We start from the raw sequence: 17961 nt of genomic DNA, 5'->3' as shown, positions 1-17961 counted from the left end.
AAAAAAAAAAAAAAAAAAATCAGACTGGGCCAGTTGAATAGTTTGGTTTTGATGATGTCAAAACATTTCATTTTTTTTACTGTCAGTTAAGTTACATTTTGCAATGAAAAGTCATTCCAACCCCAAACCAGACCTTTTTCTCTTTGGTACAACGTTGACATGGAATGTTTTGAAGCTTCTTTCAAATTGTTTTTAAAATGGGATATTTGGAAAAGCTGTCCCTTTCCTGTAAACAGTTTCTATTACAACGAACGGCGTTTTCCAACAAACCACTGTTTTGTTGGAAGATTTCCCAAGCAGTTCTAACTGTGCCATAGGTACACCCCTTTCATTCACAAATCCTCCTTTTCAGCTGGGGTGGAGGGAATATGCTACATCAGCTCCTTACAAATTATTTTTTGTCTAGATTAATTTTTGGCTAGCATCCATTCAAAACAACAAGCAAATACAGAGCAGGGAGTGAGGTTTCCTACATACTAAAGTTTTCAGAGCTGACAGTACATGTACAAAGAAGCTCCTGGCTTTCTGATATACTGACAACCTAATCTCCTTTTAACAGGCACGAAGGATATGTACCAAGCAGTTACCTGGTGGAAAAATCACCAGACAACCTGCAAATATACGAGTAAGTAGCCTGAACTTGTTTCATGGGTCTTGACAGCTCTAGTGGCATCGACACTAACCTCCTTTGCAAGGTGCTTTGAGATCGAGTGATGAGAAGTACTGAGTAAGAACTAGGTAGCATTAAATATTACAGCTGCTGCTGACTCAGTGAGCCTGAAGTCCCACTGTCTTGCACGTTGCGTAGTCATTATGACACTTCTTTGGGTAACGTTTGACAGCCCCACAGAACAGATGTATATGATCATATTAGTTAGAAGACAGTGGAATCAGGTCCTGTGAGCCTGTCTTGTAACATCACATAAATGAATAGGGAACTGCAGCGTTCTCACCTTAAACTTGATGTTATTCTTGGACAGTCTCATTGTATACTTCTGGTGCAGTGAAGATGTTAGTTCAAGTCAGTAACTCTTTCCTATTACTAATAGAACTAGGGCTGGTTAAAAATGGGAATGTTCTTCCATCGACAAATTTTGCACAAAACCAAATATTTTTGTTTTGGGGGAAGGTTTTCTCTACATTTTAGATTGTTGTCAATGAAAAGATTTGAAACTAAAAAAGGGAGTGGGCAGTGGGGAAGGGGAAAAATCCCACAAAACCCAAAACACACGTTTTTGTTTCGGTTCAAATCAAAAGGAAACTAATTGTTCAAACCGATTCATTGAAAACCATCAGGAAAATATGAATGATGTAAACGTTTTCTTGAAAGTTTTCATAGAATTCAAAGATATTTTTCCATCAAAAATACTTTTCCATGACTGGCCCTTGACTGGCCCTACTTTACAGACTTGATATTAGCCTTTACAAAATGTATTACATCCCTTGAGTTAACTGGCAATCTGAAGACATGAATATTAATTCGTAGCAAATATGGGCAGTCCTGGGGTATATTTTCTTCATTGTTGTGCTGCAAGTTGGTCACTGACTTTTTAAAAATGGCTTTGCTTATGCAAGCTAAACAAGGCAATATATGATGATTGGTCCAAATAGCCTGGAATTCCTGACTGAGTCTTTCTGTTGCTTTCAGATGGTATAATAAGAATATCAGCAGAAACAAAGCAGAAGCACTCCTCAAAGATGAGGTAAAGTGGTGTTACTTTTTGAATGAATTTGGAAAGCAATAAGTTTGTTTCGACTCCAATTTGCTTAAAGATATTGCATATGAGGAAGGAAGTTAGGTGACTCCCAGTGGGTTAAGGAATTCTGTTTTGCCTCCAGAGGCCTGGATTCCTGGTTGCCAATGTTGATGAGTTTGTTGGTCTGGAGTTAGTCCCTACAAAATGTTGGTCTCTCCATATACCCATAATTGAGCTTGCCTGGCAGTCTCCGCTTGACACAGCGCCCTGGACTGGAATTGCAAGGAGTGATCTGCAGGTCAGGATTGAGGTGCCAGGGCAAATCTCTACAGGGGACATTTACATAGCTCCTGCCCGCTCTACAGCCCTACTCCGGAAAAAGGGGTCCTCATGAGTGAACCCCTCCACCTATGCAGATCCCCAGTGGGGTCCATGCAAGTGCCTGCCAAAGTCAGCTGGCAACCTAAATCTAGTGTCAATAAACAGCTCAGGCCGCTCATTCTCATGAGCACAGTTGCCCACTTTTCTGTATTCTAAATATGATTTTTGTTATTCCAAGTTTTCCATGGTTGGTGGGAAGGGAGGTGGCTTTGCTACACCACAATGACTCCACATAGCCCATGCAGAAAGAGGTCAAGTGATATCTCCTCCTAGAAAATGCCCACAGACATATCCAGAATAGCGCCACTGGCATCACAAAGAGAACGTCCCTCTGCATTTCCCAGGGAAACAGTACGGTGTCAAATGAAGAACAATGTTTAATCAGTGCATGCAGTGTAGCTTTAGCTGTATCAGTCCCAGGATAATGTCAGGGTGGGTGAGGTCATATCTTTTATTGGACCAACTTCTGTTGTTGAGAATGACACGCTTTCGAGCCACACAGTGTTCAACCTAAAGAAGAGCTCTGTGTGTGGCTTGAAAGCTTGTCCCTCTCACCAACAGAAGTTAGTCCAATAAAAGATATTACCTCACCCACCTTGTCTCTCTAATATTTAATTATTGACAAAGGTGGAAAAGATCCTGTGGGCTGCCCGAGCTATAAGACAGTTGAATCCTAAGTTCCTCCGGTATTTCTGTGCCTGCTCTCACCCAGAGTGTGGTGTAAGGACAGGGCCAAACATGTATCAAAATAACAAAAAACCTTCCTTACTTCTGCCCAGATTTTGTGTGAGCATCTTCCCTTCCCAAACAGATGCTCCATAATAATGAGGACTGGTCAAACATTTTCCTTCATAACTGTTAGTGAAAGGAAAACTGGGGTTTCAACTAAACAAAAACGTTTTGTGAAAAGTTTCTGCTTTCCACAGAAATTTTTGCTGTTTGATCAAAACTCTGAATGCCCCAAAACTGAAATGTTTTGGCTGAACACCAGAAAATTTCAGTTTCTGATATTTCACCCAAGTAAATTTCAATGAAAAGAGGAAAAAATAGTTTGTCAGAATTTTCTCCATTAAATCAAACCCCATTTTCTGACCAGTTCTAGTAACAGCAGAGCAAAAGAGCAAGGTTTTGTTGCTCTGAAAAAATGGCATTTCGGTGGAAATAAAAACCTGCGTGAGCTGGGTTTGTGTTTTGAAAATTTCCTATAAACTCCTACGGGAGGTGTCCACGCGCTGCTCAGGGAGCTGATTTCTCCTGTCTCTCACACCAGCATGACTGCACTGTGGGTTGTATCTGGGGCATATTTATCTCCATGACTGTTACCTGCTTGAGCTCCTCCAGAACGTGTGGCTCTGCATGTGGGCGACTTTTGGCCAGCATTTCCCATCATGAATGGTGAGAGGGAGGGGCGAGAAGTGTTCAGAGCAACTCATGCCAGATACATGCTCCAAGTCTCAGGGCCTCATTGATCAAAGGGGTTATTATTATTATTAATCAGTTATATCACAGTAGCACCTGGAGTCCCAGTCAAGGGCAGAGCCCCACGGTGCTGGGTGCTGCACGGACATGTAGTAAAGTGACATACCCCCAACCTGTTTCTACTCGCACCGGGCTTCTAACCTCCCTTCTTCCTTCTGCTCTTGGCTCAGGGTAAGGAAGGTGCGTTCATGGTGAGAGATTCGAGGCAGCCTGGCATGTACACGGTCTCCGTTTTCACCAAGGCCTTAAGGTACAGTTCAGCTCAGCAGGTTTCTGCATTGATTAAGTGGCTTCAGCCAGCAACTTATGTGGGAGTCTTTAACATCCAGAGTCACGTCTGCTCCCAAAGGAAGAACTCAGGGAGAACCGTAGCGCTTCTGAAAAAGAGGGATGAACACCTGCCGGGCATAGAGGTGTGGCAAACTGCCCTACACAGAGCAAAATACATTGGTGAAAACACAAGTATGGCTGTGCTCTTGCAAACACGTACGCACATCGCTTTACGCATATGGATAGTCTCATTGATCCCAGGGGTAGTACACATGTGCGAAGCTAGCCCCCTAAGTGTTTACAGGATCATGGCCTACAAGGGGATTATACAGAATACACACAACATGCCACTATCAGAAAAGGTTTTGGTAATGAAGAAGAAAGCCTAGTTTCAAAAAGCAGCAGTAGAGATAATTATGCTAACAGCCCATTCTCTGAGAGCTCATGGCTGTGGTGTTCTGTAGAGTGCCGTGCTCCTTCAGCCTTCTTGAGTTGGTTTCCACATTTCCAGAGAGTTTCAGCTCTCGTAGGGCTTTTAGCTGCTGCATTCTTCCACGCAGGGTATCTTCTTAGTTCCTCTTTGCTACTGGAACCAGGTGGTGGTTCAGCAATCACTCAGTGCTTAAGGGGCTTGCACCTTAGTCTCTGTCCAGGTGCAACTGGCTGTGCCTAAGAAAAAGAGCTCTTTGTCTGGGAAGCTCAGCCCTTAAAGCAGTGTTGCCAAAAAAGGTGATTTTTCACCAGCTGGGCTAGTTTTTGAAGGCCTCCACGACAAAATACCTGGAATCGGCGACAGGCAATTTTTTGGGCTGCAAATTGTTCCCTGTGCTGAAATTTGGGTGATTTTACTGGAGCTTGTAGCCTTGTCCAGGTGACAGTGGTGGTGTGGCGGTGAAGCATAAGAAGCATAAGCATAAGCACATTAGAGGGGTGTGCATGCAGAGCACACCAGCAGCAGCTGCTAGGCTCCCAGAGGCAGGGCTCCATGCTGGAGCCAGCCCCCTGCCACTCACTCTGTCGGGCTCTCCTCTCTCAGACTCTCGGAGGCAGAGCTTCCCATTCGGGCCAGCCCCATGCTTCAGACTGTCCTGTCCCCAAGGGGTGAAGCTCCATGCTGAGGTTCCCCGGTGGCGGTGTGGACATGGCGGTGCTGCACTGTAACTGCCCTGTATGGACCCTAAAATTCCAGCTAAAATTCCAGCTTTGAGGTTGGCAACGTTGTGTCCCCAATACCACAAGGAAGACCTCTCTGTCTGTACAGGTGAGGCCACTGGGCAAGTGAGAGGGTCAATGAGCAAGCAGGTGGTTTTGTTGATTTTTGTAGCTCATCCCTCTTGTTCCTCTTCCAGTATAATGGCTGTCTGCTCCATTGGAAGGCTTAACAATTAACCCACTAATTCAGCAGCTGGAGGTTCCTCCCTTTGTGTGCAGGGGGACATCTTAGTTAGACCCAAAGGCAGAGTTTCTCCACACCCTGTTTGTGAGCTTCAGGTTTCATCTTAGCTTTGCATTTCGCCCTTAAAGGTGAATCTCTTCTTCCTGCCATCAAAGAGCAGGTCTCCATCCTAGGGAGTAACAGAACACACCGTTTACCATTCTAATACATTAAAGCACACCCCTGGGAATCCTGAGTCACAAACATACTTTTCCAAATTGTTGGATTCTGCTATGGATATTTGTAATCTTGACTCCAGGAAGAAGAGAAAGGTGGTTCAAGCAACACATTGCTTATGTCATGCTGTGTAGATGCAAAGCTCTGTTGTCACTTTGTATTCCATGGACCTTTTCCCCCCTGGGTGCTGCCAAATGTTACAGGAATTCAGGGACAGAACAATTAGGAAAATCTTGGCAGTGTAAGGCTGCTCTTGCCTCTTCCCTTCATCTCCCCTGCTCCTGGGGTTTTGTTGCTGCCTGTTATTCTTACAGAATATGTCTTCTTTTTCAGCAACGACAGCACCCCAGTTATCAAGCATTATCACATCAAGGAGACTGATGAGAACCCCAAGCGGTATTACTTGGCAGAAAAGCACGTCTTCGACTCCATCCCCGAACTCATCAACTATCACCAGCACAACGCAGCCGGTGAGTGCTGTTTTCCCATGTGCTGGGTGACTTTGGTTGGGAAGAGTGAAGGCTCTCAGGACTTCTGCTCTTAAGATGAAATTTCTGTCTCACTTCTGGCCGCTGGTTAGCTGGAGGTTAAAGATCCCATGGCACTTTCTGATGACAGTAAAGGGTTAATCTCAACCTAGTTTCTAACATTACCTCTCAACTGCAGCAGGGTTCAGATGTCTAAGGCAGTGTATGATCTACTGTAGATTTCATAGTGGCTGCACTGGCAAACAGTACACAGCCCCTGTACTGCCTGAATCCACCCTTCGACAGAATAAAGCTCACAGAGATGCCTTGTGCATGAGAGATGGCCTCTAAATATCAGGCATCACATGATATTGCAGCAGAAATCAATCATCAGATAATGGAGACTTCTAATTTCCGTAGCTCCTGTTTAGTGACTGGGCAAAAACGAAGGTTCTGGCTGATGTAGATCGGAAACTGCTTCCTTCGAGCAGACAGGAAGTCACCACCCTTGACCCGAACAGAGATTCGGCTGCCACCAAGTGGAATTTAGCAGTCCCTGCAATGCATTGACAACCGCTAATGCCCTCAGAGCAGGACTTCTCAATTCGTGCTTCTCTAAGAATAAAAAGTTATTTCTAGAAAACACTGGGGTTAGAAATAAAAGACCAGGTTGGGTCACCATTTGGGTCATTCAATCTGCTTTTTGCAGAACTACTCATTATATGTACAGTACCTCATTTCTGACCATCACTGTTCCAAATCCCTTCTTGACTAGCTAAAGTGGAGCACTTGAAGCACCTTTTGTGGTTGTCCATTTCATCGTTGCTCTTGCTGTTAAGAATATTTCCCTAACACCTGTCCCAAACTTTGCCAGTGACTTTAGTGAAGGAGACTGTGCAAACTCTTCTGCACTCTGCTCTAGCAAAGCATCGCATACACATTCTCTGATTCAGCAACCCTGACTGAGGACACAATGACAAGTGTCCCCAGTACCTTTTAATCCAGTACAAAATACTAAAACACCTACCTCTGACCTTCCAAAGGTAGCTTTTGCATGGGCTGGTATGCATTGACTTTCATTCATTTCTCTACCAGTTTCCAATGATCAGATGTTGCTATGGCGGTATGTCACCTTTGCACTTTTTGCACCATGTTAGTCAGCTGCAATAACTAGGGCCCATATTTTCCTCCGTGATCCAGGTCTCGTCACTCGTTTGCGGTATGCTGTTTGTTCCTGGAGAGAAAAGGCCCCTATCACTGCAGGACTGAGCTATGGTAAGGAGTTATTCCCCTGCCTATACTTATCTTGCCTTGAGATAGCATGTTCATCCCCCGGAGCGTAGGTAGGCTCTGTGAGCCTGAATCCCCTTATGGAGACATCCCAGCAGTAACTGGCAGTTTCCAAGTCTTTACACTCAGACATTTCCAGGAGAGATGACCAGACTTTGAAAGATCCCAGGGAATTAGTAGGCACACTGTCAATTAAAGGAGCCTCCTGGGAGAAACTGAATAGCTTCCAATCCTGTTTAAGTCAATATTAAATACGGAAGTAAATGCTGAAGCAAGACCATTCATCTTCCCAAGCAACCTGAGATGCTGCCATCTATGAGAGTTGAGGGCCGTGTGATAGGCCCATTGTTGTTGTACATTGTTTCCCACAGTAATATTATCGTTATCGTAATCATTGTAATTCCTAGAGGCTTCAACTGACATTAAGGCCCAGTTTTGCTTGGTGCTGCATATATTCATATGCAGAGATAGTCCCTGCCCTGAAGAATTTACAGTCTAAATAGACAAGACAGACACAGGGTGGGGAAAAGGAATAATTATTATCCCAAGTTTTCAGATGGCAAACTGGAGTACAGGGAGGTTAAGTGATTTGCCCAACATTACACAGGTAGAAGCAGATCACCTGAATCCTAGTTCAGTGCCTTACCTGCAAGTCCATCCTTCCTCATACGTTACTGGTAGATCTTTACTCCTTTTGTTCCCTTACTGTTAACAGGAAAATGGGTCATAAATCCTTGGGAGCTAACATTTGTGCAGGAGATTGGCAGCGGTCAGTTTGGGCTGGTCCATCTTGGCTACTGGCTTGAGCAGACTAAAGTTGCTATAAAGACCATTCGCGAAGGAGCAATGTCAGAAGAGGACTTTATTGAGGAGGCCCAAGTCATGATGTAAGTGGGCTGCTCTATATTCTCAGCCGGTATATTCTGGGCGTGCTCAGTAGGACAGAAAAAATGAACCCATCCATGGTTCAGAGCACCCTATTGAAACATTAAAATAATATCATGCAATCTAAACTGTGCTTAGATGCTGGTTTGTTTATTAGCGAGATGTGTATAAAAGCGTGTGCTGTAGCAGTTACTGCCCAGATGAATTTTTAGTGTGAGAGAATGTGTCTATACTTCTACCAATACCCAAAACATGAAGCTAGATCTCCGTTTCTTCATAACAGGGATGTGGGGTTTGGGACCAGAAATGGCTTTTTGACAAAAACTGCCACAAGAAGAAATTTCATTTAGATTTTTTTGGCTTTTGTTGAAAAAAATTTTTTTTTCAATTTTTGGCAATTCAAATTTTTGTTTTGTGCTTTTTTGACAAAAACCGGAACAAAATCCATTTTATTTGAACGTGTTCATGGAAAAAACACCACCTTTTTTGACCAGTTGTTCCTGGGGGTGTTTTGGGTGCACAGAATTTGTCAGCAAGTCTTGTGCAATACTTTTCTGACCGTAGACCTGTGTACTCATGCTGAATGTGAGAGCGACCATATTGAAAAGACAAATGTATTAGGTAATTGTAAAGTGCATATGTAAAAGGAAGGGCAGGAATATTGAGTGTGGAGGCAGGGACACCTTGATTTGCACCGCTAGACTTCCGTCACATACATTGACTCTTCAATAGCCTGATTCTGATCTCACTTACATCGGTGTAAATCCAGAATAACTCTGTTGAAGTCAATGTTGATACATCAGTGCTGAACTAGTGTGATGTTAGAATCCACCCCTAAATTCCCTCTTTTATTTTCACACTTGTCCATCTCACAGCAAGAGCTACTTATGCTTAGCATAGGAAGGGTTGTAGTGGCACTAACAAGGTTTGTTACTGTACAGTGTTTGGGACGTATATTTATGACAATTTCTGTGAGTGATTGCTGATCCTACGAACCCACTTCACTCTCCTCTCCCCCACGTTCCTTTTGTTCCTGGCAGGAAGCTGTCTCATCCCAAGTTAGTCCAGCTGTATGGCGTGTGCATGGAACAGGCCCCCATATGTCTGGTGTTTGAGTTCATGGAGCATGGCTGTTTGTCGGATTACCTCAGAAACCAGAGGGGCAGCTTTTCCAAGGAAACCCTCTTGGGGATGTGCCAAGACGTGTGCGAAGGGATGGCTTATCTGGAGCAGGATTCTGTCATTCACAGAGACCTGGTATGTCCCCCGTAAACTGTCTTGTTCTCCGAGCCAGCCAGGATTGGTTAATTTCTTGGGATTCTTGCCTCATGTCAGCTGCCTCAGCCTCACAGTGTATCTGTTGGAGGAGGATCTGCGGTCTCCCCTCATCGCAGAGCAGTCTGGATTAGCCTAGACAAGGCATTTCCCCCCCACTTGTTCCTTGCATCGGCCCAGTGGCTTTTGGCTGAGCTTGAGGGCGTGCTGAGCCCAGAGGAGGCTATGAAATAGCAGGGAATGAGGGAAGAAGAATTAGTGGAAGAAGCTTCCTCTGGGGCCCTGTCTACTCTCCTTCACTGGAGGCCTAGAGCTGCATTTGGGGGAGGAGGCAGGGTGCAAAGTCCCACCCTCTCCTGTGCTGTCTCTTCCCCTCACTGCAGACTCCAGCTCCCGCGGTTTGCTGGTGCTGGCGACTCTGAGATGAACAAAGTGTTCATTTCTCAGATCAGTGAAGAAGTCAAAGCTCTATTGTCTTCCAGGGTGCGCTGTTACTAACCCCCCCTTCTCTGGAATAGTCCTTTTCATTAACCAGTGGTCCCGAGGCCAACCAGGGATTTCTGCTATGTATGATTCCATTGCTTGATTCAAATGTGGCAGCGGCTGTTTCCTGTTACATCAGGCCACATCAGTCGCGTTTTAAAAGCTATTTTTGAGAAATGTATTCGTTGCTGGAGAAAAGGGACTGGATTACTCAGCTTAGATTGCTCCTGATTCCCAGGGACGGGGGAGTAGTTATCGATTGTTTGGCTAACCCCAGCTTAGACAGCGTGTGGGTCAGTGGGTAGTTGCCTGAATTTTTAATGGATGGAGAAATACAAGAGCTGAGCAAACTACAGGTCAGACTTCCCCATGTAGGACTTTCTTAACAGGGAAGCACTGAGGATAAACTGAACTGGAAATTATAGCATTTAAATTGTCTGACCCCATCTCACTATGTGATGTCACTTTTACTCTCCACCTTGCTCAGCTAGACATTTCTATGGGGCAATTAAGCAGTTCTTTAAATACCGTCTGTCTATAAGAGGTCAAAGGAATGAAGCACAGCCGATAAACCTTAAGTACTAAACATCTTCTTGTATTTTTCCCTTTCTTGCAGGCAGCTCGGAATTGTTTGGTAGGAGAATCCCAAGTCGTCAAAGTGTCGGATTTTGGAATGTCGAGGTAATGTGGCATGTGTGCGGCCTACGCAGTGTGACCCCTGAGCTTTGACAACAGAGCGTGTCACTGAACATGCTCTGCTCTTTGTCTGTCCCAGGTATGTCCTTGATGATCAATACACGAGCTCCACAGGCACCAAGTTCCCGGTCAAATGGTCTGCCCCAGAGGTTTTCTCCTACTCCAACTACAGCACCAAGTCTGATGTCTGGTCATTCGGTAAGAACCCTCTATCAGAACAGGGGGACTCAGTAACTTGCAAATCAGATAATCAGCAGGAGCTTGATCCTGAAGGGAAGACCTTATTCCGGCAGAACAATTGCTGGGTTGCATGGGTCTTTTGTCTGAATAAAGACTGCCAGCAGGGGCACTAAATCCTTTGTTCTCAGGACAAAGGAGACAGAACAATAAACTAGTTAGGCTTTGTGGGGTACTGCAAATCCAACCTGCTGCACCAAGGCCTTTGCAGTACTGCAGCTCCAGGTAGCGTCTCTGGTTCAGGAGGCCTGGGCTTGCTACAGATGTAGTGTCCAAGATCAGAAGGGAGGTGCACTGACAGGGAACAGGAGCGGAGCCTATGCTATATCAGCCTTGGACAATGTTGTGTTGTTCAGAACTCACCACCACCTGAGATTTACGCTGCTCGCACCATTTGCTTTATGTACTTCTAAAATGTTACTTGTCCCTTCACGCTCTTTTCTCACTTCACGTGCTCTCAGGTTTCCTGGGCCCTCGGCTGTATCGCTCTGTGACTTCAATTTGTTCCTGACTCTCCCTTCTGCACCCTCACCCCTAAGAAAGCCACTAGACAGTTTTTCAAAGTACTAACGGCAGTGACCTCAGTTCTAACCAAGGCTATTCCATGGCATTCCTTGGCCACTAAAGTGTTTGGCAGATTCCCAGCCAGCATGCAAATCATGGCTCTGCAAAATGACTCAATGCAGTGTACTGTGCGTGGCTTGAAGTCAGTGAGGCTACTCACAATACTAAGCACTGTGCCCAGTACTAAATGTTGCAGGAGTGGGCCTTAAACTATTGTGTGCTCAAGAATCTTCTCCCTTAGTTTGTCCTGCTACGTATTTTGAAATAATTTTGCTTATGAACCCCCATTGGACGGTTATTAGACTGTCAATGGGAGTTGCATGCCTCAGTCTCTTAGGCGGCTTTGAAAATCCAAGACGGAGGTTTCTGGGATGGGGCTATGTCTTCCGTGTTCACTACAGCGCTGAGCATTCTGTCATCTGTCATTAAATACATCCTAACAAATAACAATTGATTATAGAACTGACCGTGACATCCCACAGCATCCTGGCTATTGTGGAGCTGTGACACTGGAAGAAATGTGCTCTGAGGGACAGGTTTGGTTTATGTTCTTCTACTCAACCATTCAGAAATTAGTATGGACAATAAGTTAGGAGAGGATTTTCCATCTAAAACTGCCCCTTTAAGGGCCATACAGCTCCCACCAACTTTTGCATAGTTTGACATTATTTGCAGTATTTTGTAGAGCCAAGTTGGGGAAAGTTGATTTAGTTTTATCTAAAGATAGAACGACACATTTGTGGGGCTTGTTTGCATTGCACGGCTCTCCTCTGTGAAATTTGCAGACGCCACTGTTGAATGTCCGTCTGACTTATTATCTCCCCTGCAGCAGGGTTTGCATAAGAGGATTCCTCTGTCATGTCATGGCATCATGCCCCTGGGAGTCTTTCTGCTCTATTACCCACAGACCATTAATCTGCTCTGCTGGGACTGAAACCATCCTGCTGTGACCAGGCTAAAAGAACTGGACATGAGAACTGGCTTCCCAACTCTAGGAACCTGCACATTGGGGGAGTTCAGATATTTAGGTTATTCCGCAATAAACCCAGTCTCATAGGCCAGGTCCAGCATCCCCTCTGCTAAAGCGTGGTCTGCTGTGGTTGAAATACTGACACCCTTCTCCCTGTTTAAGAATCAGCAGTGCTGGGAACTGGACCTTGTTGAGCAAAAATGAAGCTGTAGGCGACGTATTTATTCCAGATGTATCCTTCTGTCTGGCTATATCAATCCCTCCCTTTATAACTTCCTTGGCAGCCCAAGACAAGGTGCACGTGTACTGCCAAAAAGGCATATCAGGTTACCATCTGAAAAAACCCTGACAAGAATCAAAATAACTTTTGTTCATTGTATTTATAAAGTCTCCTTACATGACTGCAACATATTTTGTCGTCATTTTCCTATGCTTGTCTCTCTTCCACCCCACTCCTCCTCTGCCTTTGTTTATCTTTGTTTCTTTCTCCAAGCAAGACGAGGCAGTACATTTCCCCACCATCCTTTCTGCTGACTCCCTCTGATATTCTGAACAGCAGTCCTAGTGAATTCCTTTGGTATTCATGAGGAGGTAAAATATGCACCATAATCCCTGAGAAATTCCATTGCAATTTCACATGCATTCATCACAGTTAATGACAACTTGCCATCTCTTCTGGTGAGCAGTTCCCATAGCTAAGGCTCGGGTGGCTAATTTGACCCATTCAAATTTTATTTCATAGTTTTGCTCCTGCTTGTTTGTCAAAATACAAACTGAATCATGCTTGTGAGGCATCTGGTACTGCAGTCATGACTGCCGTAGATGTGCCTCTCCTTGATGCAATTCATCAAAAGCAAAAACATCATACAAACTAAACTCACAATGAAGACTGAGCTCTCCATTACCCTTCCACCTCTCAGGAGGAATATATACCTCCCCTTCCCCTGTAAACCCTATGTGCACCTTTGGCTAACACACCTTCATTTCCAAGGCCGGGGAGATCAAGTGAACTCTGTAGAGTTTCTTGAAAGTGAAGAAGCCCAGGCTCCATCTGACCAAGTGGGGAAGGCAGTCCTGGAGTCTCACCTTCCAGCACATGGCTACAGATGCAGACATTGAGATAGAGAGAGACTGAGGGCCAGATTGATAAATGTATTTAGGTGCCTCAACCCTACAGAGCACAATGGGAATCAGGCATCCAAATAACATTACAGATCTGGCCCTAAGAGACTTGCCTAAGGTCCTGTGATAAATCAAAGATTGAGCTGGGAGCAGAATTGCAGTAACAATACCTAGCTCTATCAGTAGATCTCATAGTACTTTATAATCCTGACTTCCATTTCTTTGAGATGCCTTAAACACTAGATAGTCCTCCCCTTCCTGTCACCATAATCTGCTAGCATATGGAAGGGGACAGGTACAGTAATCTCTCAAAGTAGAGCAGTTCAACCTAGCTCTTCTTCACTCAACTCCTGTAGACAGAGCATGCTTGGTTCCTGGTGGGGCGGGCGGGGGAATGAGGAATGGCTTGTGTCTCAGTGAATCTTCGGGCTGATGAGGGAGAGAGATGTAGGTGTGATCTGGAGGGGAGTCCGATCCAGTGCTCCTGAGCTGGAAGAATGGTGGCCACAGCCTGGTCTCTTCAGGGATGGGGATTTAAAGCCGATAAAAATGGTGGGCTGCGGGGGGGTTGATTGGAGTGCTGAGGACCCTTCAAACCAGCTGTTGGGGAGGGATGTTTTAGACAGGTCACTGTTGCTCCTTTCCTATCATTTCCATATTTGTTTGTTTCAGGAGTGTTGATGTGGGAGGTCTTCAGTGAAGGCAAAATCCCGTACGAAAGCCGGACCAACGCAGAGGTGGTGGAAGAAATCAATGCAGGACTCCGGCTATATAAACCCAAGCTGGCCTCCAAGGCCATCTATGAGCTCATGAGCAGCTGTTGGAATGCGGTTAGTACTGTAGCATATACAGGCAAGATATTATGATCCCTTCCCCCTTGTCTTCACTAGGAAAAATGGTGTGTTCTTAACTCAAGTTAGCTAACATGAGGCAAAATCATAGGGACTAAGCAGTGTGTAGTTTTCACACAAGTTAACAGGTCACGGTAAACCCTAGGCTCCACCATGGTCTTTACCTTGACCTACTAACTCATGTGACAACTGCAAGCTGCCTTGTCTTCACTAGGATTTTAACTCATTCTATCTAACTCCAGTTAAGAACACACCCTGTGGGGGCTGAGTCCCACTTTAGAGGGCAGAAGTCAAAGCCAGTGGTTTGTAAGCAAGTCGGCTGTTATTGGGCCAACTTCTCTGCTGGCAGAAAGGAGATGTAAATCAGAGGGAGAGGAGCCCTGTACACACGAGGTCACATCACTTCCTATGGTGATTTCAGTCACATTTTCACTTTTATTTTTCCCCTTTAAGAAATTATTCTACCTTTGTTTCCATTCAGCCTCTGGCTCATTACAAGGTTCTCTCTCTTACCCCCATAACCCTTTTCAAGTTGGAGTTTAATGCTGTTCTTTTTCTTTCTCCCTCAGAGGAAAGAAGACCGACCCCCCTTCTCTACCCTGCTCTATCAGCTGAGTGAGATCTCTGAATTTGATCTTTAATCAGGACACCGGCTCACTGAGTGAAGCTGACCAAGAAGCTGGAGTGGGCAGACTCCTACCCAAAGCATTAACAAAATCCTTCCTACCAGAGATAATGGTACTAGCTAGATTGGGGCAGAGGCCTGAACTTCCAGCCAGGCCAATCCTTTTAAAGAGCTCCATGTTGAGAAGATGGAGACAGCCATTTGGTTTAAGACTCTCACAAACCAGCCCAGTGGTTTAGCGAAGATCCCAGAGCCAGCCAACCCAACAGGCCAATTTCTCATGAGGATAATAAGGATCAGTGTGTCGTCTCAGAGCTCAGGTATCTGGCATTGTGATTTTAATCCTGGAAGCACCCAAATGAAAGGAAACTTTCACCTGCCCTGAGAAGAGTGTTTCCATCACTGACAAGGAGAGCTCTATGTAAGATATTACCTTACCCACCTTGTCTCTCTAAGAACCATTCAGATGCTTCTGAACTTGCCTGTGTTACAGTCAGTCTGGAGCGGAAAGGGATGGATGGATTAACTGGGACCAGGACACACAGATCTGACAGGTGTTCTGGCTGGGCTTAGCCATTGCATCCTGTACGTTAAAGGGTTAAGACAGTGTTGTCGTCTCTTAGCATGATTCACTCTGCAGCTCTGGAGTAAGGGATGTAGGATACTGGAGAGTGTAAAGTAGAAGGGAGTGTCCAAGTAATAGGAACATAATACCTGAGAAAACTGTGAAAGAAACTGCAAGGTCTCTTAAATATGTTATATTGTTAGTGGGGGGAAAATACAAATAAAACTACACATGCAGACTTTCTGGTGCAGATGGGGATGTTTGTGGGGAAAAACAAAGCTGAAGAATGTGTGTGTCAAAACTCTCATCAAGACTTCTACATAAGAAGAAAAAAATGGCCTCCAAAGATCTCTTTCAGCTTGAACACCAAGGGACAACTTGGCAACGTACTAGGCGGATCACGTCTGGGGCAGGCGAGGGGAGGGAGCTCAGGGTCTCGTCATCCAAGGTGAAAGGCTCCTTTCTAGAGCTACACAGGAACCGGTGTGTTTTCTGACAAGAGGTGGACAGCAAGAGAGAAAGCGCTGGGTGGGAATGCAACAGTCACCAGTGATACGTGTTCTCAGCTGGGTGACAAGGTTCAGTGGAGGAGGCAGGGAGGCACACGCAGAGAGATGAAATGCTGCAGAGACGGTCAGGTGCTCAGTGCACTTGTGATAATAAAATGAGAGACCTGCCCTCCTGCCCACTCAGAAAAGCAACGGATCCACCCAAAACAAAGACCTCTTTACCGCTTCTGTGGACAGAATTATTGAGCCTTCTGGACACTTTTAAAATCAGTGGATTTAAACAGGTGTAACTGAGACCAGCCTCTGTCCCATACAGCATATACAGCCATCGACACAATGATTTGCCTAGTAGTGTGGAAAACGTTCGCCTGTATTTTATAACCCAAGCTCCTACTTGAATTGGATGGACCGGGTATTTCATATTGTGTTAGTCACGTTGTAGGAGTATTAGAAGAAGCTTTTGTTAATCCCCAGGATTGCTAAATACAATCTGGGAGTTTTTGCTAAGCATTAGGAATAACAGGAAGGAGCAGGATATAATGTGTATATATATATATCTATTTTTAATGTTACTCTGTTCAGTTCTTTATTAGCCACTAGGTCCTGTACAGATGTATTCTAGGCACTGCTCCTAGCTTATTCATCTCCCGCATTTGATTTTGTTCTGCATTAATTTCTTAGCTATACACACGTGAAACTTCATCATGAAACGTTTTCCCAGGCAGGCCATCCTCATATACAAACCAGAGATGGGTCTGACCCAGCACCTTGGATCCGAACGCCACCAAAAGGTGGGGGTGTTTGGCTCCAGAACCAAACTCCACTACTGCCCCTGTCTGTTTGATAGTCTGAACCAAAACTTGGGACATGAACAGCCACAAATAGAATTCTGCACTGTCTTGAGTTCCATCCGATTTGTCTTTGGTCCTCCCCGCTAGTTTCAGTTCACCCACTGCCATGTTCCTGTGGTACCAAATCTGGCCTATAGTCACTGCCCTGAATAGGATGCCATGTGGAACTGCACCTTGGGGAGCTCACGGGGGAATTGTAAGCAGCCCAGGGCACATGGGACTGCATCATTTGTGACTGGCATGGGGGGTACTTGGCCATGACCCTGTCTCCTCCCCTCCCCAACCCTTTACCCACAGTGGGGCACCGAAGCGGTTCTTCCCCAAGCACGAGGACTGTAATTGTGGCAGGGTGTTCAAAGGTAAACTCCTTGCACATTAGTCCCGCATGGAAGGGACCATCACAGTGTGGGCCCCCCACAAGTCCTGAGCAGGGTGCTAATGTGTTTGTAACTGTAATATTGCCCCTCTGGGTAATGCCTTTAAGACAGTATTTATTCTTGGATGAGGTAAAGGAAATATTTATTAGTTACAATCTATTGCACTAAATAATACTGTTAAATGTAATGTTCAGATCTTCTTGAATAGGAATTCTTTGTGTACAGAGTATATATTTTTTACAGTTAATAAAGTGGTCATATAACAAATTCTGTGCTCAGATGGGAGCTGCAGAAGAGTGACTCGCCCCCTTGTGGCTAGGCCTGATGGAGCAGGCTATCCTGCTCTGGTGCCCCCTGCTGGCAGCCGCTCTTGGCCCTGTGGTGGTCCGCTTCTTCTTGTGACTTGGCCCGCCGGGAAGGTCACATTCAGTCCCACGGTCAAAAGCCCAGTGGCCCTACCCCAAGTCTCCTGCCTCTAACTCTAGGCCCAGTGGTCCTCACACCCCTCGTTCCAGGGTTTTCAATAGTATTAACACCCTAAATCAGGTTTCACTCCACCTTCCTTAGCTGGTAGAGGAAACCAGACCACCACTCTACTCTAGGGTCTGATAGTGACACTCAGCCTCCAGACTTCTTCCTGTCTTGCCCTGCCTTTTTCCAAAGCCCCTTTCCAGGTTCTCTAGACATGTTTCAGCTCCTGTAGTGAGCAACAGCTCCCAGGGTTTTCTCCCTAAAGGTCAGTTCCTGCCCTTTTA

The 17961-nt window shown here is 45.3% G+C and overlaps 1 protein-coding gene across 1 annotated transcript in view; it reads left to right on the top strand.

The window, feature by feature from the left end:
* Window positions 1-17457, top strand: part of ITK (IL2 inducible T cell kinase) — a 45543-nt gene extending 28086 nt beyond the window's left edge. The window contains exons 7-17 of the mRNA XM_073355224.1: window positions 560-625; window positions 1649-1703; window positions 3728-3807; window positions 5773-5909; window positions 7107-7181; window positions 7912-8083; window positions 9122-9338; window positions 10456-10520; window positions 10615-10733; window positions 14101-14258; window positions 14849-17457. Of these exons, the coding sequence (XP_073211325.1) occupies window positions 560-625; window positions 1649-1703; window positions 3728-3807; window positions 5773-5909; window positions 7107-7181; window positions 7912-8083; window positions 9122-9338; window positions 10456-10520; window positions 10615-10733; window positions 14101-14258; window positions 14849-14920 (1216 nt within the window). The 3' untranslated portion in view covers window positions 14921-17457. The remainder of the gene's footprint in view (window positions 1-559; window positions 626-1648; window positions 1704-3727; window positions 3808-5772; window positions 5910-7106; window positions 7182-7911; window positions 8084-9121; window positions 9339-10455; window positions 10521-10614; window positions 10734-14100; window positions 14259-14848) is intronic.
* The last annotated feature ends 504 nt before the right edge of the window (window positions 17458-17961 follow it).

This window comes from Lepidochelys kempii, chromosome 8 (genome assembly GCF_965140265.1).
Source record: "Lepidochelys kempii isolate rLepKem1 chromosome 8, rLepKem1.hap2, whole genome shotgun sequence".
Classification (NCBI taxonomy): domain Eukaryota; kingdom Metazoa; phylum Chordata; order Testudines; family Cheloniidae; genus Lepidochelys; species Lepidochelys kempii.
The sequence above is the reverse complement of the archived record's forward strand: the minus strand, read 5'-3'. Positions and strand labels throughout refer to the sequence as shown.